The 23,404-nt window shown below is 38.3% G+C and overlaps 1 protein-coding gene across 1 annotated transcript in view; it reads left to right on the top strand.

Annotated features, from left to right (window-relative positions):
* The window catches only part of LOC134530284 (uncharacterized), a 67,686-nt gene extending 48,005 nt beyond the window's left edge, over positions 1–19,681 (top strand). Inside the window, exons 10-14 of the mRNA XM_063364997.1 lie at positions 4,546–4,682; positions 8,490–8,657; positions 11,305–11,522; positions 12,403–12,572; positions 13,626–19,681. Of these exons, the coding sequence (XP_063221067.1) occupies positions 4,546–4,682; positions 8,490–8,657; positions 11,305–11,522; positions 12,403–12,572; positions 13,626–18,598 (5,666 nt within the window). The 3' untranslated portion in view covers positions 18,599–19,681. The remainder of the gene's footprint in view (positions 1–4,545; positions 4,683–8,489; positions 8,658–11,304; positions 11,523–12,402; positions 12,573–13,625) is intronic.
* The last annotated feature ends 3,723 nt before the right edge of the window (positions 19,682–23,404 follow it).

Below are 23,404 nucleotides of genomic sequence, written 5' to 3'. Positions count from 1 at the left end.
GGTTCACGGACGATAGTTTAACGTGACAACGTCATAACAAAACATTGATGAAATTATTGCATACTTTTATGAATAAAATTGAATCATTTTTATTGAATTATCACTATTTTGTATGGATACAAAGAAGGAGTGTAATGAAATCTACAATTTAATTGATAAATTTACTTTTATTTGCTCTAATTAATTAAAAAATGTTTATTACTTTAACGAACAGATTATTTTAACTATAACTTTTATACGTGTTTGCTATTTATAACTTCTTCCAATCCGTGTTATTCTGTTAAGGATAGGACGATGATAGAAAAAGTAGGAAACGAATGGGAGTTTTTGAAGTTTAATGTGCCTCGAAAAAGTCAAATTGATGGTTGATCCAATCGAATGGAATAGAGATAGATGCGGCGCAAGCGTACAATGAGCGTAACGGGACACAGCGTAACGGGACAATGTGCGTAACGGGACAATGAGTCATTCTTTTTCGTGCGTGCAGCCGGCGTTCATCGATTTATTAGATGTTGTCACGTCAAAAGTTTAAACAGATAAAAATTTGTTTTAAGTATAATAGTTTCTAGTGTTTTATTATTACTTTGTCTTTTGTTTCTATTATTTATGTTAAATCTGCACGTGCTTTGGTTAAATTAATGTTTCATAACCTTGAAGTGCAATCTCACTGGTTGCCGTTTGTCATCGTTTCCGCGCGTTGTGGAAATTGTGAAATGTTTCGTGAGACTTCTCCGTTTGCGTGATCCGTCTCCATGCCATTGCAGAACGGGCCTTTTTTGGCCGGGGTGTTTACAAATCACGAAAGAAAAAGCAACACGCAAAACGTTCAGAAATTACATTTAAGAGTTACCTATTTATAAACTACGAAAAAGCGCAACAGTGCAACGCAAATGTTGTTCAACTTCCAACGTTCTTGCGCTTTGGCCTGCGTTTTTCGACGGTCATGTTTGTATAGAAGTGTTCCGAAAACTTGTAAAGACGCAGAATTTGTGTTATGTTATTTTTATTATATACCTATGACATGTTTACACTTGTTAAACTCTCACACGTTTTAAAACCAAGTGATTGACAATTAATTTTGTTTTCATGATAAATATGAATTAATCCCGGGTTAAAAATATTTTTTCTTCTGTTTTAATTTTTTAAGTTATAGAATGGGTGACTTCTTTCGACTTACGTGTTTTAGAAACGATTTTGACTTCCTTGAATGAGGTGTGTTGCGCTGTTGGGTCGTTGCGTTCCTTGCGTAGTTTATAAACCCAGCCTAAAAGCTCAGGACCTATAAGGATGACACTGGCTGGCGCACCACATGTATCTTCGCCTCTATACGCGCCAGGCACCAAACTGGCGTGCTGTCTTCGCATTGGTAACATGCCTATATGGGACTTTAAGTTGTGACCTTGTAATTTTATGCTGGAAATTTATACCTAAAAACACCCGTTTTAGCTTCTTTCACTGTCCAAACACGCGAAGCCATGAAATTAAACTTGTATAGAAATATGCAATGGCTTTTCAATGCCATTCGTAATCAGGCGATGATAATAACTCTCGAGCGGTCTGTAAATGTCGTGCACGCCGTCTGGCGACCCAGAAAGGCGACCATCTTAAGGCCCAGTCTCACATGCCAGGTTGGTTACTTCATTTCATTGTCATTGCCTTTTTAGTTGAGGATTTTCGCTATAAATTCATCTCGATAGTTCAATTGCATTTTATCTTTGATATCGATTTTTTTTCAGCAGACATTTACTGAATTAATATCATCTAACGGTGTTAAAAATCCACACAAGTAGGCTATTCATAATCATCATTGCGTAACCTTTCACGTATAGAAAATAAGGTTGATTAAATTTCTGGTGAGAACATTTGTGACCCGGAAACAAATGCATATATATATATATATATATATATATATATATATATATATATATATATATATGCTATTGAAATGAGTTTACACGAAGAGTCCTGAAACAGAAGTAAAGTCAAGGAAAAGGCACGACCAACTCTGAGTGTCAGACTGAGGGTGCGGTTACGCGGGACCTGAACTACTTCAACTAAACGTGTTCGACTTTAGCTTGCGGTGACACACGGCCTGGACATGTTTCGTTCGAGGCCATTCAGTATTAAACCTAAACAGGTTGGCTAAGTAGTTCAGAACGACATGTCTTCTGCATTACCCTCTGAGTGTCTGTTGAGTGCTGAGAAAATAAACGGTCTTTTGCGATAAAAGAAAGGTGGAGAGTGTTCCTGGCACAAGTTCGTGTAATATTTTATCTTTTTTTTATGCTGATGACGTCTTTTTACTGTTTCATCATCTTCTGCCTTGTAAGGTGTCTAATATAATTAAATAAAAGCAATGCATATATTTTCCATCTCTGCTTACATTACCTTAAATTACCTTACATTACACTTTAAAAAAGGTTTCACTAATAAAAAATAAATAGGATACACAACACATTCACTCGAAGACAGTAGACATTCAGTTTTGGAGTTGAACACACTTCATACCAACTCCATGTAACCTTACACTTTCGCGTTTGTAAACTGTTTACTTAAACCTGTTCGCCTGAAGTAGTTCGGCGTTCCGTGTAACCGCGCCCTGGGACTTGAGGCCGTGTCGCAACCAACGCAAGACCACGAGGACGCAATACGCAAATAATTGAAAGGAAAAAACAGTCGTTTATGAACGCACGAAATTCGCAATACGTTCACCAACACTACAATTTGAAATTGTAAAACTCCAGAAAAAAAAAACGTTTTCCTTGGGCTTCTATAGACAGTTCACGTTTGTCATGAAAACGCGTGAAATTCAACAAGCATAAGTCCTCATTTTTCAGAGTTTTCGGAATACTTCACTTCTTGTGTCATTTATAAACTTGTATAAAATGCTGTTGTTTAACTTTTTGCGTCTGGCGCTTCTTGTTGCGTAGGGAAGGGGGGTTTGCGATTCTTGCGTAGTTTATAAAACCAGGCCAACCTCTCGCGGACGATCAGTTCAGTGTAGACACATGCATGACGACACAGGCCTGGTACGTTTATTTGGGGAGGCGCTGTCTCAGCATTTTCCTAGGGTGACAAACCGTAGAACCGTGGGAAAACCGAAAACCAGGATGTTCGGGTAGGGATCCAGCGTTTCATCACTGCGCCGCCTCGCACAGCTTGAGAGTCCATTCTCAAAACTCCAAGAAATAAGCAATTTGAATCAGCAAATCCATTTTAATTGAAAATTATTTTTCTAAAGACTTGTTACCGGCTGGTATGCTTCATTACAACCCTGTCCCTAAAATTTTTAAACTAACTGGAACATTTGTAAGATCCTCCGTTATTCCAGCTAACTTACGCACTTAAACTCTAAGAATTACACAATCATTACATTTGAAAGTATATTTTAATTCAATCAAATCTCGCTGATTTGAAGCAGTTTAAAGTTTTCGTACAGCACATTGCAATAAATTCATAAGCATGCCAGAAATTAGAACTTCCTTTCGGAACCATTCTAATGTCTCAAACGATAGATAACCATGGCTCCTAGATAACACACTGATTAAATGGGAAAATATGGATTGTAAGATAACTTTCAAAACTCGTTTGCATTTTAGTAATGGACGATATATATATATATTGTGAAAGGTAAATTAATGAGTTGATTCTCTCGCAAATGAAGGACAGCAAAAAAACTAATTAAATATGCGAATTATTAACTGAAAACAAAGGAAAACTGACAAGATTGCCACTGGTCAATCGTGCTACCACGTCAACGCCATTTATTTTCCAAAACAGCACATCTCACTTTTGAAGATGTACTAGTGTTGAAGCATGTTCCGATACTCGAACGCGAAGGGCAACTTTGGGATGTTTTTATAAGTTACTAATTGGTTTAAACTCGTTTTTATCCCCAACTTTGATTGCTGAGGGATTTCATTTTTGTTCGAATTGTGGAAAACCAAATCTTCTTCCAAAAATTTTAATTTTTTTTGGGGAAATCTCTTGCTACATTTTGCGCCTTTAAAGAGTTATTAAGTATCTAACAAACAAACCTAATACCTGTGATTTTTTTATGTATATTATTATTTGGGACTGAAAAAATTTGCGGTTGCAATGACCTCTTGGATGGACTTCATGATTCTCTATGTATTCGGGAAAATTACACCTGCCCATTGGCTAATGACTTGTGACGCCTGTTAACTGGAATGCTGGTGATTCGGTACTTCCTTCGTTGAGGGCTGTTCATTGGCTCTGAGTCCTTCAGACCAACTGTGGTCCAATAACTGAATCAGAAGAAAAGATAAGCGCATTTGGATTCTTGCCTGTCGTGAAATGAAACCACGAATGTTTTTTTTCGGTCTCTATCGTGGATTGTATTTCTGGGAATTATACACTCTCGTACAGAAATAACTTACATACATAACATTCATGGAAGAAGTTGGTCTTGGTGATATGAATAATTTGGGTATCCATCTGCAGCCAATGTTCGCGAAAGAAGATGTGTAATTTAACGAGCTCCCCGGTGCCAGTGAAGTTGAACTTGAGCTTTCCGTGTTCCAGGGAAGGACTTGATGAACAAACTGCACATGTCGCTCAAGCCGGTGGGCTACACCTACAACTACAACTCTTCGGTCGACCCGAGCATAGCCAACAACTTTGCCACGGCTGCATTCCGCTTCGCCCACACCTTGCTGCCGGTAAAGACTTTTCTATTTTAAATTTCCTTACCTACCTAAAACTATGTTTAATTTTTAGGAGTCCGGTTTAGAGCTGGGCCTAGGTGCGTCTCAGGCCGAAGACTGTGCCCCAAGTCATGCTGGGAGAGTGTCGCACAAATGTGGGGCTGGGTGGACCCCTGTGTCCAGGACCCGGGCCTGGAGGGGGCCCGGGCCCACCCCCGTTTATTTTTATCTCATTCTGTGAAATAAATATACATACTCGCTGTGGTTATTTTAAAGTAAAATAATTTTATAAATTAAGCTTAGTTTGGACTTATACAATAGTAACCATAATTTTACCCTGTGTTTTCAGGTTAAATAATATTCTAAAAAATGTGTAGGTAAGAAATAACCATGCACTTATAATGTAGCACGTGACTGTAAAATTGTGGGGGGGGGGTCCCCCGTCTACGATCCTGGGTCCAGGGCCCGTAATAGAATGTGGAGGCCATGCGCATGCATCATGTGCTTTGTGCGGGGATTGGCCAGCCATGGCAGCGATTGTTGCCATGACTAACTCACTTATCTTGAATCTAGATTACATCTGTGTTAAGCTGGGCCCGGGTAAAACCTGCACAGATACTGGTGGGAACCCTGGGCACATACACGCAGGCTGCAATTTGCATGCATTGATAGTGTAAAGGAATACAGGAGACAGAGGATGGTCTGGATGAAGAGATTTGAAAGGAGAGACGGTTGACGGTGGCGAGTGACTTTAAGCTCCCCATAAATCCTTCGGTTGCCTTCCAGCTCGCACGAATCACGTCAAAGCAGTTGTATTTAGGAAACTGCTTGCTGGCTGGAAGCGATTCCTACCAGTTAAGTTGTTTGACCAATCGGCTCAGTGGATTGTATCTTCTGGCTGGTGAGTCAAGCAATCAGGGGTTCGATTCCCGGATGGGTCGGGGATTTTTCACTTGTGGAAAAATGTCCTTCCTATATATACATTTTCATACTTTAGCAAACAATCATGCGTAAGTTTGTAGAGTTTCGCTATTAATCTATAAGGGTTAATTCTCTGAAAGGATAAGTGGCATTTTCCCTCACAGAAAAAAAATATTTATGATCGCTATAAAACATAGTGTAACAATTTACCTCAACAGTAGAAAAATAATCCTTCGCAAACAAATTGTAAAACATTTTTTTTGCACAAAGTATACAAACTGTAAGTTCAAAAAAACACAGTCAGGTGGAAAGTTAAAAGTGTGTGTTGTATTCTCATGTTTATCATACATTGGCTGATTCCGAACACCTCCTTAAACCAAAAAAGAAGATTAACCCGAAGGATTCCTGATATTTGTTTCATAAAACTTAAAGGGTGTTAGCCGTTTCTGTTTAACTTCCGAATAGTGGCAAGCATGGGCTTAAATCCCGGAGGGGGGGGGGGGCAGCCTCCTCCCCCTGGAACTAAGCAGCTCCCTTGCCTCCTGCCCTTACAAAAGCGTGACTGCGAAACGGGGTTGCTAAACGTAAACATAAAAACTATGTTTTTATGTAAAACTTTTATATATTATTTTTTTCCGCTGATTGCATGTAATTAGGCCCAAATATGGAAATTATACCACATACAAGCATCCTATCTTTTTATAACTTGTGTCATTGAACCCCACGCTCAGACTCCCCTCCCCCCCCCCCCCCCTTTTTCCGGTTGTGAATACTAAAGATTTACGGCCCTGGTTGCAAAGATTATTACAGAATCCGCGATTCAGCCTTTCATGAAAGGTCGAGTCACTGGGTTCCTTTCATGCATCCTAGCGACCTTTGAAGGGTTTGTTGCTTAGCCAGCCAGTTCCTGTCTACGCCCTTTGATGTTTGTCTTTTCTGTGCAGTGATTTACTTGAACGAATCAGTTTTTAAAATTGCCTGAAATTGGAGTGTGAAAAAATGTGTAAACGAAAACAAAAATTACTGAATAAAAATTATTTCCTCGTTGGTACACCAAGTTGTGTCAGCGTCGAAATATTTCGGATATATTTTCTAGTTTGTCACTAAATGTAGCTTTGAAACTAAAATATCTTTGGGTTGAGGCAACATCGGTAAAGGGCACATATTTACTCTTCGTAAACAGCAAACAATGCATTTATTTTGTATGTGTTCCACAGCAAAGTATTGTAGAAATTATTCCGTTCTAACAGTAGCGTTGAAAATATTTTACAAAGAATTTTTTTTAACATTACATTTTTCTTTGTTTATTTTTAAAAGTAAAAAATTTTGTGGTAATTTATTTTTGGAGGCACTACGAAATTATTTTATCTTCATAGAAAAATATTTGGCATGGTAAACACTTGCATAACTTGTTGTGGCGACTGCGAAACGTTATTTTAGGCGCATATTCTAGTGATGCTGGAGAATATAGTAGTATATAGTGTACCTTGTAAATTTGAAAGAAAAAATATCGCTAACACGTCGCATTCATGTGGCAGGTATTAAGAATTCAATAACGACACCTTTGCAAGACAAAAAAATATGAGCACCGAGTCGGTTACCACTATAATATTTGAGGTACCATCTCCCACAATCTTAAATCTCTGTATAGTTACCCCTACACTTATATTTTTTTTGACATGGCAGTGTACCTGAGCCGGACGAAATTACGAGAAAAAAAATTCAATTTAAACCTCTCTGGGATAACCAAAATAACAGACACACGCCACTGACATTATTCAAACAAAGTCCACTGCGTGACTGAATTGAGCATATCATCAAGTATTGTTTTCGAATTCACCTTATATGTAAGGCACGTTTTCACTCGACATGGTGATTTTTTATTATTATTACTCTTTGTTTAGGACTACTATAAAATTCTAACTCTGCACCGCCCTAGGTATGCTAATTACAAAGACTTGCGCGCTTTTTTACAGCCGTTATATTACACTAGGTTTACATCTGATGAAAATATGTGTGATAATACAACAAAAATTAGATATATTGCTTAAATAAAAAGTAATTAAAATAAAGAAGGGAGAAAAATGAAACTAGGGTGTGGCCGAGCCTTAGGGGAGAAAGAGTGTCTGTCATTTAGGAATAGCTGACAGTAGAAAGGTTGAGCTGGAAGCTGGGGAGTTTTCTGCAGTGCAACTGTGGATATTGAGTCTTCCTGGACGCAAGAGCTCGGTTCCGGACAGAGGACAGATTATGGCCCGTCTACAATAGCAATGTCCTAAACTGTGTCCGAAGGACACTCGTCGCTGATTGGTCCACGTGACCCTCTGACGTCATGCGTCAAGTGGGTGAAGGTCCGAACCTACCTGGTCCGAAGACATTCGTCAATTTGAACTTTTTGTCCCAACCTGTGTACTTCGGACACAGAAAAAGAACAGAACACTCACGATATTTGAATTTCCGGTTCCCGTTTGAAAACGTGGTGTTTGCTTTTGTTAAATATCTGAATAAATATATAATATTGAACTCCCACAACTTTCATAAGTTCAATCTCAACTACAAAGCATCAAATTAATAAACAAAAACATTTGGTTTGGCACATTTAATGCGCTCTGGTGAAAACTTTAGAAATCAATACATTCGGACATTGGACATCGCAATTGTGGACAGGGCAGTTTTCGGTGAGACAATGTGACGTCACTCACATTCGGATAAGGACACGGACCACGCACAGGTTCGGACTATTGTAGACGGGCTCTTACCCGCTGGCCGTCACGCTAGTGTGTGGCGAGGCTGAGGATGTCTCGGAGTTGTCGACGGGTGCGAAAACGGAACGCGCCGCGGCTCGCACCGTGCGCTCGTGCGCGCGCTGATCGCGGGTTGTTGTGCCGCTTGTCCGTCCAGGGCCTCATGAAGATGCTGGGCAACGACACCAAGAGCGAGTCGTACGTGGAGCTTCACAAGATGCTGTTCAACCCGTTCAGCCTGTACGTGCCGGGGCAGATGGACTCGACGCTGCGCGGAGCCATGGTCACCATGGTGCAGAAGTTCAACCCCCACTTCACCAACGAGGTGAGCCCTGCGCGACACCGACAGTCGATAGTTATGTTGTTCAAACTCGCTAATGCCCAACTGGTGGCCCATGACATCATTTCTTAAGTCCCACTTTAAAAAAAAACTACTGAGCGGATTTGAATGAAATTTGGCACACAGATAATTTATAACCTTGATTAACACATAGCACACATATTAATATGAAATTCCACTCCTAATGTTGTTAAAAGTGATAAATTCATTTTCATAACAAAAAAAATTGGTTGTCTGTAAAGTCGGTTTACGGACGATAGTTTAACGTGACAACGTCATAACGAAACATTGATGAAATGATTGCATACTTTTATGAATAAAATTGAATCATTTTTATTAAATTATCACTATTTTTTATGGATACAAAGAAGGAGTGAAATGAAATCTACAATTTAATTGAAAAATTTACTTTTATTTGCACTCATTTATTCAACTATGTTAGTACTTTAACGAAGAGATTATTTTAACTATAACTTGTACCTATACATGTTTCCTATTTAACTTCTTCCAATTTGTGTTATTCTGTTAAGGATAGGACGATGATAGGAAAAGTAGGAAACGAATGGGAGTGTTTCAAGTTTAATGTGCCTCAAAAAAGTCAAATCGATGGTTGTTCCAATCGAGTGGAAGAGAGATAGATGCGCGCAAGCGTAAAATGAGCGTAACGGGACAATGTGCGTAATGGGACACTTTTTCGTGCGTGCAGCCGGCTTTCATCAGTTTATTTGACGTCACGTCAAAAAAAAACAACTAAAATGTTGTATACTCTCGTGCATTAGCCGCCTGTGTTTGTATTTAAGTTTTTAATACTTAATTTAATGGTAATTATTCTTACATGAAAAAATATATATTTTTTAAACACTGTGTTCAAAATATTGCCATGCCACATATTTTATTTACTGGTTACGCCGCACAATAATACGACATTAAGATTCCTTGTTAGAAATGTAACATTTATTCATGTGTGTTTGGCCCTCAGATTAGTTGAAGAATAACATCTGACCCTATAATAAATGATTTAATTGAAGTTTTAAGACTTAATTGTAAAGTTTGAAATGCTACTGAATCTGATTTTTTTTTACATATGCCATTGCTGGTTGCACTTTATGTCACAAGAAACCTCAGTAACGGACAAAAGAAAAAGATGACTGTTCAAAAACACACAAAACAAGCCCAAATCGGTCGATGTTAAGAGGTAAAAGCATAGACAGCACAATTATTTCATGGAAGGAATATTGTCCTTGTTGTACTTACTGGATTTTGTCAGCACGCTGTGCCCGTTCTTGCTGAAATATTATCCTAATTCCTTCCAGGTAATTTTTTTTTGCTGTATATGCTTTTAACTTCTGACATCGGCTGATTTTTGCTTGTTCTGTGTGTGTTTGCATATTCATCTTTTTTTGTCCGTTGTTGGGGTTTCTTGTGACACACAGGGAAACCAGCAATAGCGTTTGTCCAAAAAAAAATCAGCTTCCCCATTGTAGCTTGCTACTTGAATTTTTTTTGAGTTGTGAAATCAGTTACAAATATTTATTTTTAATTCTAGCAATGTTCCCCATTCGTCATAATGCCAAGTTGTGAGTAACGGTATCTCGCTATGCCACAAGGGTCCTCGGTTGCCTATACCAGCTGACATGTCATGCTGATGTGTGTTCGATCTCAACATCCCGGCACGAATTGATGTTATGAACGACTGAGTTGGTGTCCAAGTAGTGTGGAGCCCTTTTTTAATCTTAGAGGTCCCGCGATTAACTTGTGCGACGTAAAATCCCATGAAACATGCAAACCGTTATGCCAAGAATGATTAAAAAAACTTAGATACTGCGCACAAAACACAAAACTCTCGGAGATTCCGAGAAAAAAAAGGAAACATTACCAGGAAAATACTAAGTCCACCGTGTTGCGATAACTTCTCGTTTGTATCTGCACACCGAACACCCTCACGCATAGAAGTAGCTTGGCTTCTGGGTTGTAGCCGCATCCTTGGCGAATAATTCACCGACGTTCCGGTCGACATTGCAGTCGCCATCATCATCAGGGAGCAAGTTACCTACTGATGATGGCGACTGCAATGTCGACCGAAACGTCGGTGAATCGTTCGCCAAAGGACGCGGCTGCAACCCAGAAGCCAAGATACTTCAGACGATGGCCGTGAAAGCCTGCGAACATGATTACCCTTACCTTTGAATATATATACTGTATAGAAGTCGCCAGCCCAGGTTAAAATTTCCAATACGGTTTTGAGGTAGTTGGTTAATTCACCGCCGCAATCGCCACCATCTCTAGGGCATCGACTTGTGGTGGTCCCTAGTGGACAAGTGTCGAACTCTTCAAACAACCCTTCCCCCTCCCGTTGAACGACGTTGAGCTGCAGTGAATGATGGATGAGGGGTGCGGGGGAATTACAGCGGGCGACAGCGCTGCGCTCTAACGTGTAAATAACAACTAAGACGATACAGGGCGTTACGGCAGCGCCCTGCAGCGGTGAAGTTCCCAAGCTGCTCCTCATACACTTCTGAAAAACGTAGAGTAAATCCTATCCACTCGCGACTTCTATACAGTATATATATATTCAAAGCCCTTACGCACAGCAGTGCATGTGCGTCACACGTTAGACCATTTTGGTCCGCAGATCACGGAGCACCTTTTCGAGAGGTCCGTGGAGCCCAACGTGCCGTTCCCGTGCGGCCTGGACCTGGTGTCGCTGAACATCCAGCGGGGTCGCGACCACGGGCTGCCCAGCTACCCCTACTGGAGGGAGCACTGCGGCTTCGCGCGGCCCAAGACCTTCAAAGACCTGCACGGGATTATGGACCCCGACTCCGTGGACCACATCACGACCATCTACAGGTGGGGCATCTGCCTGCGTCCTCCAGACGCCCGTCAGTGATATCTAGAGACCGGGAAAATTCGCGGATTCGTTTCACGTCATGCTGGGATCCAAAACAGCTGTACATTCATATTACCTCTGTGATTGGCTCACAGTTTATGTTAAGGACTTTGAGCCAGGGAAAAACCTTCAACCAAAGAAGTATCGAATTGGAAGCATTCTCGTTGAAAGGTCTCGGAAGTAATCAGCCAACGAGCATGTGGCATTTGCCCGAATATGTAGGGAATCGTGGATTCTATCCTAGAGGTCATTGAACTCGCGAATATTTCCAGTCCCTAGTAATATCATATGATGGATTTTGATGTTATGGACGTTTTTAGCCTGCTATCTGAAGTAAAATATTGGTAAAAAATATTGCGTTGACGTATTTATGCCTCCTGTGCCTATTGGTGTATATGTTCGTACGTGTGTGCAACTCTTCTTTGCTATCATCCCCCTTCCTTAACTGATTACAGTGACGTCTAGCATGTACTTTATTTTTCAGTTCAAAATTTTGATTGTGTATATTAGGTACCTATCAATGTAGTTACATGTCAAGTACACTGAAATTTATACTATGTTTATATTTATTGAAAAAGTCAAGGTGATGTGGCGTCATTATGATGAACTTAAAAAGCAACGTTTTTGCTTAAATGGCATCGGAAGGATCACGATACTACCGTCAGTTCATCCTCCTTGCCACACGTTAGTGGCTGTGATTCTATAGATACACCAATGGCGTGAGTTGCTCGCACAGGGGAAGTTTTCTTTCCAAACCGTGTAAAATCGTTCCACGTTGCGCAGCTGGATCTGCGTGCTTGGAGCTGCCGCCCCTTGAAGGGTTCCGGTGCTTGCCCGCAGATCCGTCGATGACGTGGACCTGTACACCGGCGCGCTCTCCGAGTACCCCATCGAGGGAGGAGTTCTGGGTCCCACCGTCACCTGCCTCCTCACCGACCAGTTCGTGAGGCTCAAGTTCGGCGACAGATACTGGTACGAGACGGCGCAGCAGCCGCAGGGTTTCACTCCTGGTAAGTGTCTTTCATGTGCTTTGTTGTTCGCTTCCATTCCCAAGGCAGTGCCTTACTTCTTGCGATTCACCATGCTGTAAACACAAAACATACGCACGCATATTTGTGGAAACTTCTAATTTTAAGCTATGATTAGTTGGTACCGAGTGAACTGCCGCATAAGAAAAATACCCTTGAGCTCGCTTTTTTTTGGACTACCAGGATTCCAAACTTAGTTCATATTATTCTACATTTAATATCCCATGGTTAGCCGAAATCACTCCTGGCAAATGCTTGAATTGTTCCTTACACTAGGCTGCGATTTCGCTGACGTATATGGTGTTTGTTCGTCTCTAATTATCTCTTTGTCAACAAGACAAAAATATAAAAAAAACAATAATGGTACTATATCGTTTTGCCAAAATTATATATTCATATGTGCACAAATGTACATGGTGAAGTTTTGTATTATTTAAATAAGAAACTTTTAAAGTTACTGCAATGGAATTACACTGAAAATTTAAATAAAAAATGTCTTTTAGAGATTCAAAATGGAGCAGTTTCAACTGTTTTCCAGTGTAAATTCCGCTGATTTGCAGAAACCCTGCGACAATAACTATTGTAAAAATTTCATAATTTCATAAAGGTCAATTTTATAATATCTCATAAAGTCTACCACGATTTTTCGTTTTCAGTTTTACCCATTAGTAAAGTATTGACTTCATGCTGAGCCTACAATAACATTACTGACACTTTAGTTGCACTAAATCGTTGTATACTAAGATCGTTAAAACATAGTACATTAGCATGATGATACCATTTATTTCACCTTTGTTAAAATATCTATTGTTGCATTGCAACATTCAGTAGATGCAATTATATAGTAGAAATAATTTAAAGACTGCATTTATTTCACTAATTCATTGGGGCTGTAAAGAAAAAAATGTACAGTTTATTTAGTTTAGTCTATCTCAATCATTACTTGTTACTCCCTTATAGGTTAAGACAGTGATAATAAAATATGAGAATATTTACAAGGTAGTTGTATGTAATTATGAACCTGTACATTCGCAGAACAACTGCACGAGATCCGTAAGACAAGCTTGGCTGGCGTGATCTGCGACACCTCGGACAACATAGAAAGAGTGCAGCCCCAGGTGATGCGCAGCACAAAAGCGGGCAACTTGCCCGTGTCTTGCGCGGGTGACTCTCTGCCACGTCCCAACCTCAACCTCTGGAAGGAAGAAGGCGGCAGCTTCATTCGCCCTGGTGTCACTCATCTCGGCTTGGGGGCTGCCATCAGTATCCCTAAGATTATCAATCCAGCAATTCCAAGAAGCATCAGAATAATCGGAAGTGTGTCAGAATCAAGCTTCACGACTGTAGGTGGATATAGCTCACTAAAGTTTCCCTTGGCCATTCCAGTTGATCCATTTGATTCAGTGGCTCCTCCTGGATTCGTCACCCCAGCTTACCCTCCAACATATGGTCATGGTATTCAGTGGGATGGATCTATAAGTAGCTTGTCTTTGACACGAAAATTAACATTGCGGGCATCTTTCTCCTTACCAAAATACATTCATGGTCATGGCATGTTGAATCACTCTGTTCTGTGGTTGAATGGTGGGATAAATGCTGAAATAACATCTTCCTTAAACAGCACTGGGGAATTCCTACTACCTGTCACTGGCATTTACTCATCTCCTGTTTACTTTCAAGAGAGAGACGAATTTGTTGACCTGAAAATACTTGCCAAACCATTGACAATAAATGATTTGGGTATCGGTGGAGATTTCACACCTTATCCAAGTGTTAACCCGAGCCCGTTTACAACCAAAGCACCTCTTATCCTCCTTGGATCTTACTCAGCAAGCCGAAAATTTTTTGTTTGGTCAGGTAATGTGACTTTAGTAGTGTCACTGCCCAGACTTGAAGCATCAAATGAAGAACCCACCATAGAAGAAAACCAGTCTGTAGCAAACATTGTACTTGAACCAGAGGTCGAACCAAATGTAAGAAAAAATACTCTTGCAACAGTGCCAGTGATAGGTACAGTAGTAAAGGCTTCAGTCACAGTGGGGGGATCGACAGTAACACCTTCCTTCCCTGTCGCTATACCAGCCCATCCATTTGACGATGTGATTTCGACATATACAGTAAACAGTATTATTGATGGCTTTCCACCAATATACTTTAGTGGAATAGCATGGGAAGGAAAAATCAGCTCTCTTGGCCTTGGAAAAGGTGTCCAAGCAACTGGTCACTTTGCTGTCCCCAAATATGAACATGGGCCTGTGTATGGAAATTTTTCTGTCCAGTGGCTTAATGGAGACTTTTCTTTCGAATTCCAACCTCAATTTTCATTATTTCCTGGTGCATTTCCTGCAATAGAGGGCACATTTTTATCACCTCTTTACTTTCAGGAAAGAAAAGAATTTCTGTACTTACGGAATGAATCTGTCACTACTCCTACTGTACCTGAAAAATTATATACTTCAAATCCATCTATAAATGTGGGACCGATAACACCAAAGGTTCCTGTCAGTTTGCTAGGAGCTTATTCGCTAGATAAATCTGTATTTTGGTGGTCTGGTAACATATCAATTCATATGCAGTACCCATCAGTTTCTGATATAGAAGATACTGTCTCTACTGTTCAAGAAAGTGCTGTGGATGTTGAAACACCTGCATCATTTGGAAAAATTCAAAGTAAAAAGAAGCCAGTTTCTATAACAGTTAAATCTGGTACACTGCAGGCAAATCTTTTGAATTCTAAGAGTCCTGATTTCACATGGAATGGTAAATTTCCTGTCACCATCCCATATCCATTTTTTGATAGAAAATTGGTAAATGGTGTGGAAAAGAACGAGGCATTCATAAAATTCGAACAAGGCATATCATGGAGCGGTTCAGTCACTGGAAATGTTGTATCTGGTTATACTTTGGATGGAACATTTTCTTTAACACGATTCTTACACAGTAATATAACTTTTGGATTTGGCTTGCAGTCATGGAGTGGGAAATTTTCTTTGGAATTTGATAGCACTGAACCCACAATAACAAATTTAATCAATCCAGGAGTCACTCATTCATCTCCTGTGTATTTTAAGACAGCACCTTTTGTGCCTGTTGCCGAGGAATTTCCTGGAGGGACAACTGGAGCTGGTAGTTTGCCTGTCTTTGCACCCCTCATTCTTCTTGGGGATTTTGCTTTGGATAAAAGTTATTTCCAGTGGTCAGGTAAAGCCATTCTCCTTCTACCATCTACGCCTTTCGTAGCCAAGGTACAAATGATGAAAGGAGAACAGTCCCAGTCACTAGAAGATGAGAGTGTAAACTCAAAAATATCTGTACGAGGAAGTTTGCCAATAATAGCATCTGTTGTAAAAGGTTATGTGACGTCGGGTTGGTCATCATGGTATCCATCTTTCCCAGTTGCTATACCTGCTCACCCTTTTGATGCTATTTCTACTGAATTGTCAGGAAGTACACCATTGAATCTTATTCCTCCAGTCTATGGTAAAGGAATTGTATGGGAAGGAAAATTGAGTACACCTTATTCCGATGGAAATATTTATGCAAATGGAAAATTTTCTATGCCTAAATTCGTACATGGTACTGGAGGATTGCTAAACTTCTCGCTGGAGTGGCTTAATGGTGACTTTGAATTTCAGTTCAAACCATTAATGAACTTATTTTCACCAACTTTACCAGCCATAGATGGTATAATTTCTTCGCCAGTTTACCTTCAGGAAAGAAAAGAACTTTTATACCTTAAAAACCTTACAACACCTGTCCCAAAAATATTTACCGGTCCATACGACTCATTTCCTACAATAAAGGCAGGACCGATATTGCAAAAAGTTCCTGTAGGTTTGATTGGATCATATTCTTTGGACAAAACTATATTTTGGTGGTCTGGAAATGTCTCTATTTTATTAAAATATGTGCCTATCTCTCCATTTTCTGACATCATTAACATAAAAGAAACTTCTGTAACACCGAAATCTAAGAAACCTGTTGTAACCCCAAAGGTCCTAAAAACACCAATTGCATTCACTGTAAATACTGGTTCAATAGAAGCCAGTTTGTTAAATTCGAACAAGGTTGATCTTGTATGGGATGGAAAATTCCCTGTTGAAATACCCTACCCTTTCTTTGATAGGAAAGTTGCAAGCACTGCAACGGAACCATCACTTACTGTTAGCAAAGGAATTACATGGAGTGGAACAGTAACAACAATTTCTCCTTCTGAAGCAAAACTTCAAGGTACATTCTCTTTATCGAGATTTGTGCACAATAGTCTGAGTTATAGCTTTGGTATAGAATCATGGAGTGGAAAATTCAACCTGGACTTGGGCATTAGCAGTAATATATCAGTTGAAAGTTTTATCAATGCAAATGTATTGTATTCTTCTCCTGTGTATTTCAAAACTATTCCTTTGACACCATTTTATGAAATGGCTTCTACTGCAATGGAAGATGGATTGGTAAGTGCACCTTCAGTTGCACCTCTTGTTCTTTTGGGGACCTTCTCTCCAGGAAAAACTTCATTTTTATGGTCCGGAAAGGCCATAATCATGCTCCCATCATTGGTTGACACACCTTCCCTAACTGTGAAAGCTGCTAAAGCAAAGGCTAAAACCACAACCCCAAAACCAAAACCCAAGGATCCAACGGAGCTGGGGGATAATGTACCAATAATGGGAACTGTTGTACAAGGTACAGTAATGGTAACTGGTGGTTCTGATTGGACACCAAATTTCCCGGTAGCCATTCCTGCTAAGCCATTTGATGCTGTTGTCAGAGAGTATTCCTCTGAAACTTCATCACCTGTCTTACCACCCATATTTGGCAGTGGTATCCTTTGGCAAGGTCAGATCAACTCGCCTTCTGCTGATGGTCTAGTTTATGCATCAGGACATTTTTCAATGCCTAAGTATATTCATAGCTTCGGGTATTATAACTTCTCTCTTGAGTGGTTGAATGGAGATTTCTCTTTCCAAATACAACCATTATTTAATTTGCTATCTACAACCATGCCTCAAATTGGTGGTTCATTCTCATCGCCAGTATATTTTCAAGAGCGGAAAGAATATTCATACTTAAAAGATATTCCTACAACCTCAGTGTTGTCGTTTAATGGTCCTTATTCAGATGACCCTTCTGTAGATGCTGGTACAATGACTCAAGAGGCGCCAATTGTTTTGCTTGGGACATTCTCCAATGACAAATCTATATTTTGGTGGTCAGGAAGCATCTTACTACAAATGAAATACAAGCTCGCTGCTGACTTTACTAACCAAAACCTTTTGAATTTGAAAGTTTCTCAGGCAGCGGCAAGCTCGGCGAAAGGGCCAAAAAGCTTTCTGAATTTTACTGTATCATCTGGTTCACTTTACGCTAGTGTTTTGAATTCTACAGACGCTCCTTTTGAATGGGATGGCTCTCTGCCAGTCACATTGCCAAATCCATTTTTTGACGTAGTAGTGAAGAGCACGTTTGGTGTTCAAGCTGCCAAAGGAGCCAAACCTGCTGCTGGTGGATTCATAAAGTATGGTCAAGGTATCTCTTGGAGTGGTGAACTCTTAGGAAATGAAACAGATGGGTACTCTATTCAAGGTACGTTCTCATTTGCGAGATTTCTTCATGGGAATGTGACTAAAGGTTTTGCTGTTGAGACCTGGACTGGTAACTTCTCGTTCGATATTGAAGACATTAAGTCCAATGTTTCGCTTGAGACTTTATTCACGCCCGATTCCAAATTTTCCTCTCCCATGCTTTTCAAACCACTTATAGTTGAAATGGCTTCTGGTGCAGGAGACTCGGGAGCTTATCCAGGAGCTGATGCAGGAAAGGACAAAGGAGGAAAAGGGGGCAAGGGAAAGATTCCAGCCAAAGACAAGCCAGGGAAAGATGGTGGAAAAAGCAAATTCGCCCCTGTTGCGATGATGGCTCCCATAACACTCCTAGGAGATTTGTCAGAAGACAAAACGTCTTTCACATGGGGTGGTAGTGTTTCTTTGCAGCTGCCAGCAACCAAGTAACTAACTTAAGTAGTTTATTATTTGTGTTGACTTCACTCTTGCCTTACATGCACTTACAATTCCTTTAGTTTCCAAGCAAGGATTTGTGGATAAGTGCAGAAATATGTAGATAACATATTATGTATGAAGTGTATAGAAGTGAAATAAATAATGGATGTAGCCTGTGTTTAGTCCTCATTTAAACAATCTGTCGCCTTCTCGTCCAAAGTCATTTTATGGCTGTAAAGTAAATTCTGCCAGATTTGTGTTCAGGGACTCAAATATAGACTGATATCTTTGAATGAAGTAAGGTATTCCTTACAGCATCCTGCAAATGATTTAAAAGGTAGAATAGAACTTACTGTGAATTTAATTTAACGATCTTTTTTTTAAAATTAAGGTATAGTATAAGTTAACATTAAAATATCTAGTTTCAGATGAACTTTTATTGTGATATATTAATTAATTATACATTAATTAACATTTTTATAGATAAAATGTCAACTAGTTTTATAATGTGTATTTGTAATGTTATGTTTTTATTCATCCTGTCTCTACTTTCTATATAGCCAGAGTAACCTTCGATTTTTTTAAATAAGTAATTGCATTTATCCCCGTGTTACTAGATACAATTTATCTCTGAACTTAATAGATAATATTGTGTACTGGACATATACATTTATCTTAAAATAATTCAAGGGTGTCTCGGGGTTAAACATAAAATTGTACTTATTTGTACTTTATCAGTTGTCTTCATTTGTTTTTATTAATGCTTTAATTAATTTGTTAATAAACCATTTAGGCGTGTTCAAAATTCTCTTTTATATATATATAAATTTCTGTAATAGTTGTGTCTTACTTTTACTCGCAATTAAATTTACCTCTCATCATATTTTTATTATTTAAATATTTTAATGTACTTTGAGTTGTTTTTCGTGTTATTTGTGTTCACGGTAATGACCTATGTGAAATACCAGCTACGCACGTTTTCATGTAGTCGGTGTAACTCAGAAATGTAAAATGTTAGAAATATTTTCGTAAAACTTTTGTAAGTTTGGCAGTTTTAATAAAATGTTAAATTAAACATCTGAAAGTTTTTTTTATGCAACACATTTTCAAATATGTTGAATAATTTTGGTTTTGGTTGAATAACTGAACGTTTGGTTTATTATTTACTGACTGATTACTAGTCTTACAGAAGCCGCTCATTAAATGTTGCATGGGTAAAGTTGTTCGCAACAGTAGGAATTACGACAAAGAGACAGAACACAGACAGTACAGCCTTCGCTGATCAGATAGATATGATTAAATGTTTCGAACTTTACTTTTCAAGTGGGTTGATGTCAGACATGAGTAAGTTAGTTCTAAAAACTAACTCAAGGTAAGTTGAGTTTCATGTGCAATTTTTTTTTTACTGAGTTAAGTAAAAAAGTATTGCTCAAAAAATGCGAACGGTAAATGTTATTGCTCAAAAAACGCAAACGATAAGATAGTAGTTGACATAACTTTACTCAGTTAAGTTAAAACTTAATGCCCAAAAAATATTAACTGATTAAATGTTAGTGTGTAAGAATAAATTGTAACAGTCAAATGTTTAACTGGAATAATATACATATACATGGATATGTAAGATTCGAAAACAAAACTAAATCACTTAATACTTTTTGTCGAAAAATTGAATATTTAAATTGAAGTAATATTGAAATATAATATAAATTTGTGCTAACAGTTATTTCAATTCAGCAATCACACTACAAGAAAATTAAATTTCATTTAAAAATTTACTGTAAACGAAAAACACTAATACTTCAATTTTAATAGAGAAATGTTTTAGACATTATGACCATCAATTTTAAAACTAGCTTATTAATTTTAAGTAGCAACCCTTCTTCCTCCACATACATGACTAGCAATGCTAAATATTCTTTCCACTAAGGCTGACAGTGTAATTGGTGTATTTACATTACTGTGTAATGATTTCAATATTGGAGATGTGGTTAAGTTATCAATAGTTGACATCGCCCTGTACTGTGCTAGCTCGTTACTAATATCATCAATACTTTCATCAGAATCAAATTTGAAAAATCTCCTGAAAAATCTTTCCTTTCCAGTTTTAGTGAAGGCCTTCCTACGTTCTGTAACATTTCAAACTCCAGCTATTGCCTGATGGTTGTAAGTTTATCATCAGTCCAGGAGAACTTTTGGGTGTGTATAAGAAGCTAAACTGTAGGTTTTGCTCTCAAAACACCGTCTAAATCTGCAAGACAAAATTCATCTACATTATTGCTGGAAATAATGTACTCATCTATTTATAGCATTGCAAAAAAATACTTTTAAGAAAACGTGCTATCAGTTATTATTAATACAAAAATCAAGACTACAGTAAGTAATAGACATGCCCACTGACCTCTCTTCAATTCCTTTCAGCAAAGCTGTTACTAATGCATTACAGTAATTAATTAAGAGCTGTAAAACCATTCCAGTATTTTTGATCATTTTGCGTGTAGTGCCTCGTATACGACGAATTGTGGTAAAGATTAAAATTACAGGTACCTATTGCAATAGAGTACGTTCGTGCAGTGTGAACTAAAGGTGGGTTTACGGCTGAAAATTAAGAATTAATAATTATGAATATATTTTTTGCGTACTTAAGATATGACTCTATGCATACTAGTTGAATGGTTTAAAATAGTAGTGTAGAAGTTTTGAGGTCCATGTGTAAATCAGTCGTTGACTTGAGACTCAATATAAATGGTTATATTTTTAATATATATATATAATTGTGAGAAACACCAATTAGAGCAAAGTAGAATGAGTTGGTGCGAAATAATGTTTCCTTGGGGGAAGAAGGTTATCATATAATACAAAAGAAGTAGGAAATAAGGAATTATTAGTGTTATTTCAGAAACTATAAGATATTACGAAGATAATTAAAACAAAAATAAAAAAGCTCTGATCGGAAACTATTTTTGTTTTATGATTTCGTAAAGTAATTAATTACTGTGTGTTTCTGGTTAATTGGTGTTATGATACGAGTCTATAATAATATTCACAATAATTGAAGATACGTTTTTTTTATTATATAGCCATTTTATGTTGGTTTGGGGTAGCGGTATTAGTATTAGATGAAATATAATTTATTTATTTATGTTAAATATTTTTGATTCTGTTTTGTGTACGAATTTTAGGTTACGAGCTGATTTCTAACCGAAAAACACTTAAAATGCAGACGATACCTACATATACAAAAAGTCATCTTACATAATATCCTCGCCCGTTTTCATTGGCTGGAATTAACGACTACTGAGTCAATCATAAATTGGAAATTCGCAGTTTTACTTAACCGTGTGGTCGTCGACGTACGCGTTAAGTTTATAATTGTAATGATTTTTTAATCGTAAACCCACCTTAACCTACATTTCTTACATTAAGTATGATTAGATAAGATATAAATATCCATGCAAATGTTTCGATTTCAGTTACATAGGTCTAATAATAGATCGTTAAATAACAAAAAAAAATTGTATATAATAATACATAAAAAAACTTTTAAATTAGCTTAAAAATCATTTATTTTTCAGCCAGGTAAATAACTTGTTTTAGTTAAAAGTTAGTTGTGACGGCCATTTACCTTTTTTTTCTTTTCCTTGTTTGTCCAGCTTTATGTAAAAAAAATTATTGACATTAGTGGAAAAGGGCAGTGTTAAATTTGTTATTACTATGTAATTCAAAGCGCTGGTCAATTAATTTCGATTTCAGTTCAGTTTCCATGATTCAGTATCAGAAAAATTTTCGAAGAATTTTTTGCCTCATACAACGACGTGATTTCACCGCTTTTGACCGTTAGTATTTATCAAATTTACCCTTTAATAATTTATTAGGAAAGAATAACAATACTTATAAAGCAAAATCATCGTCGAAATTTAAGTTCAAGGTTGGATTAAAAACGTTGTTTTAAAAAGTTTTGTTTTTCAATTTTCCGGGGGAGGCTCCCCTAACCCACTATTCCATACCATCAGGCCCCACAATAAGGCCCCTTTCCAAAATATTAAGGTACTGCAGAAGTAAGTGTATCAAGGTCCCGCAAAGTATAGAGCCTCCATCGTTGAGTATTGCCATCTGAAATGACCTCGCTTTCTATGTAAAGCCCAAATTTAAAATAAAAAATTCTTATAGCTATTTTAATTTTGCTTTGTTCAAACGTAACAGTGTGTGAAAACTGTCATGCAAGCAATGATTTTTTTCTTTTAAACGAATTCTAATTATTATCTGGTCACTCGCATGTAGTCTTCATTCCCAGACGATTCAGTCTCATTGTAAGGAAAACTCGTCTAAGAATGGGCGGTTATTTTCCCACGTCCCAGATCCATGTGTTCGCTACATCCATTTAAGATAGCGTAAAACCGTTTTGTGCGCTCGAATGTCCAACTGAATTCACGCGCCAAAGAGATGACTTTGTCAGATATGACAGGTTCCATTTATCCCTTGTACCTCCACAAGGTCTTCGGTAGATAAAGGTTTTTGATGTATGTGGTTTTCCACGTTCTCAGGGTCTTGCTGCGTCACTAGGTCGCAGGAGAAATGGGTCGTGAACCTAATATAAGCGCATCTTCCAACGTGGGCGGGATTATACAGTTCAGCAAGATGCTTGAAGCTTCAGTGAGTGCCTTCGTTTCGAACATGGGTATGTTGGTACCGAAACCGGTAGGGTCGTGAGGTTGGTGCACCTGATTCTTAAAAAATTTATTTCACAACACCCGCCAGATGTGAGGTAGGTCAGTGTAACCATCTACCAATCAGGACGCCGTCGGTGTTGTTTCATTTTCG

This window comes from Bacillus rossius, chromosome 3, assembly GCF_032445375.1.
Source record: "Bacillus rossius redtenbacheri isolate Brsri chromosome 3, Brsri_v3, whole genome shotgun sequence".
Taxonomy (NCBI): domain Eukaryota; kingdom Metazoa; phylum Arthropoda; class Insecta; order Phasmatodea; family Bacillidae; genus Bacillus; species Bacillus rossius.
The sequence above is the reverse complement of the archived record's forward strand: the minus strand, read 5'-3'. Positions and strand labels throughout refer to the sequence as shown.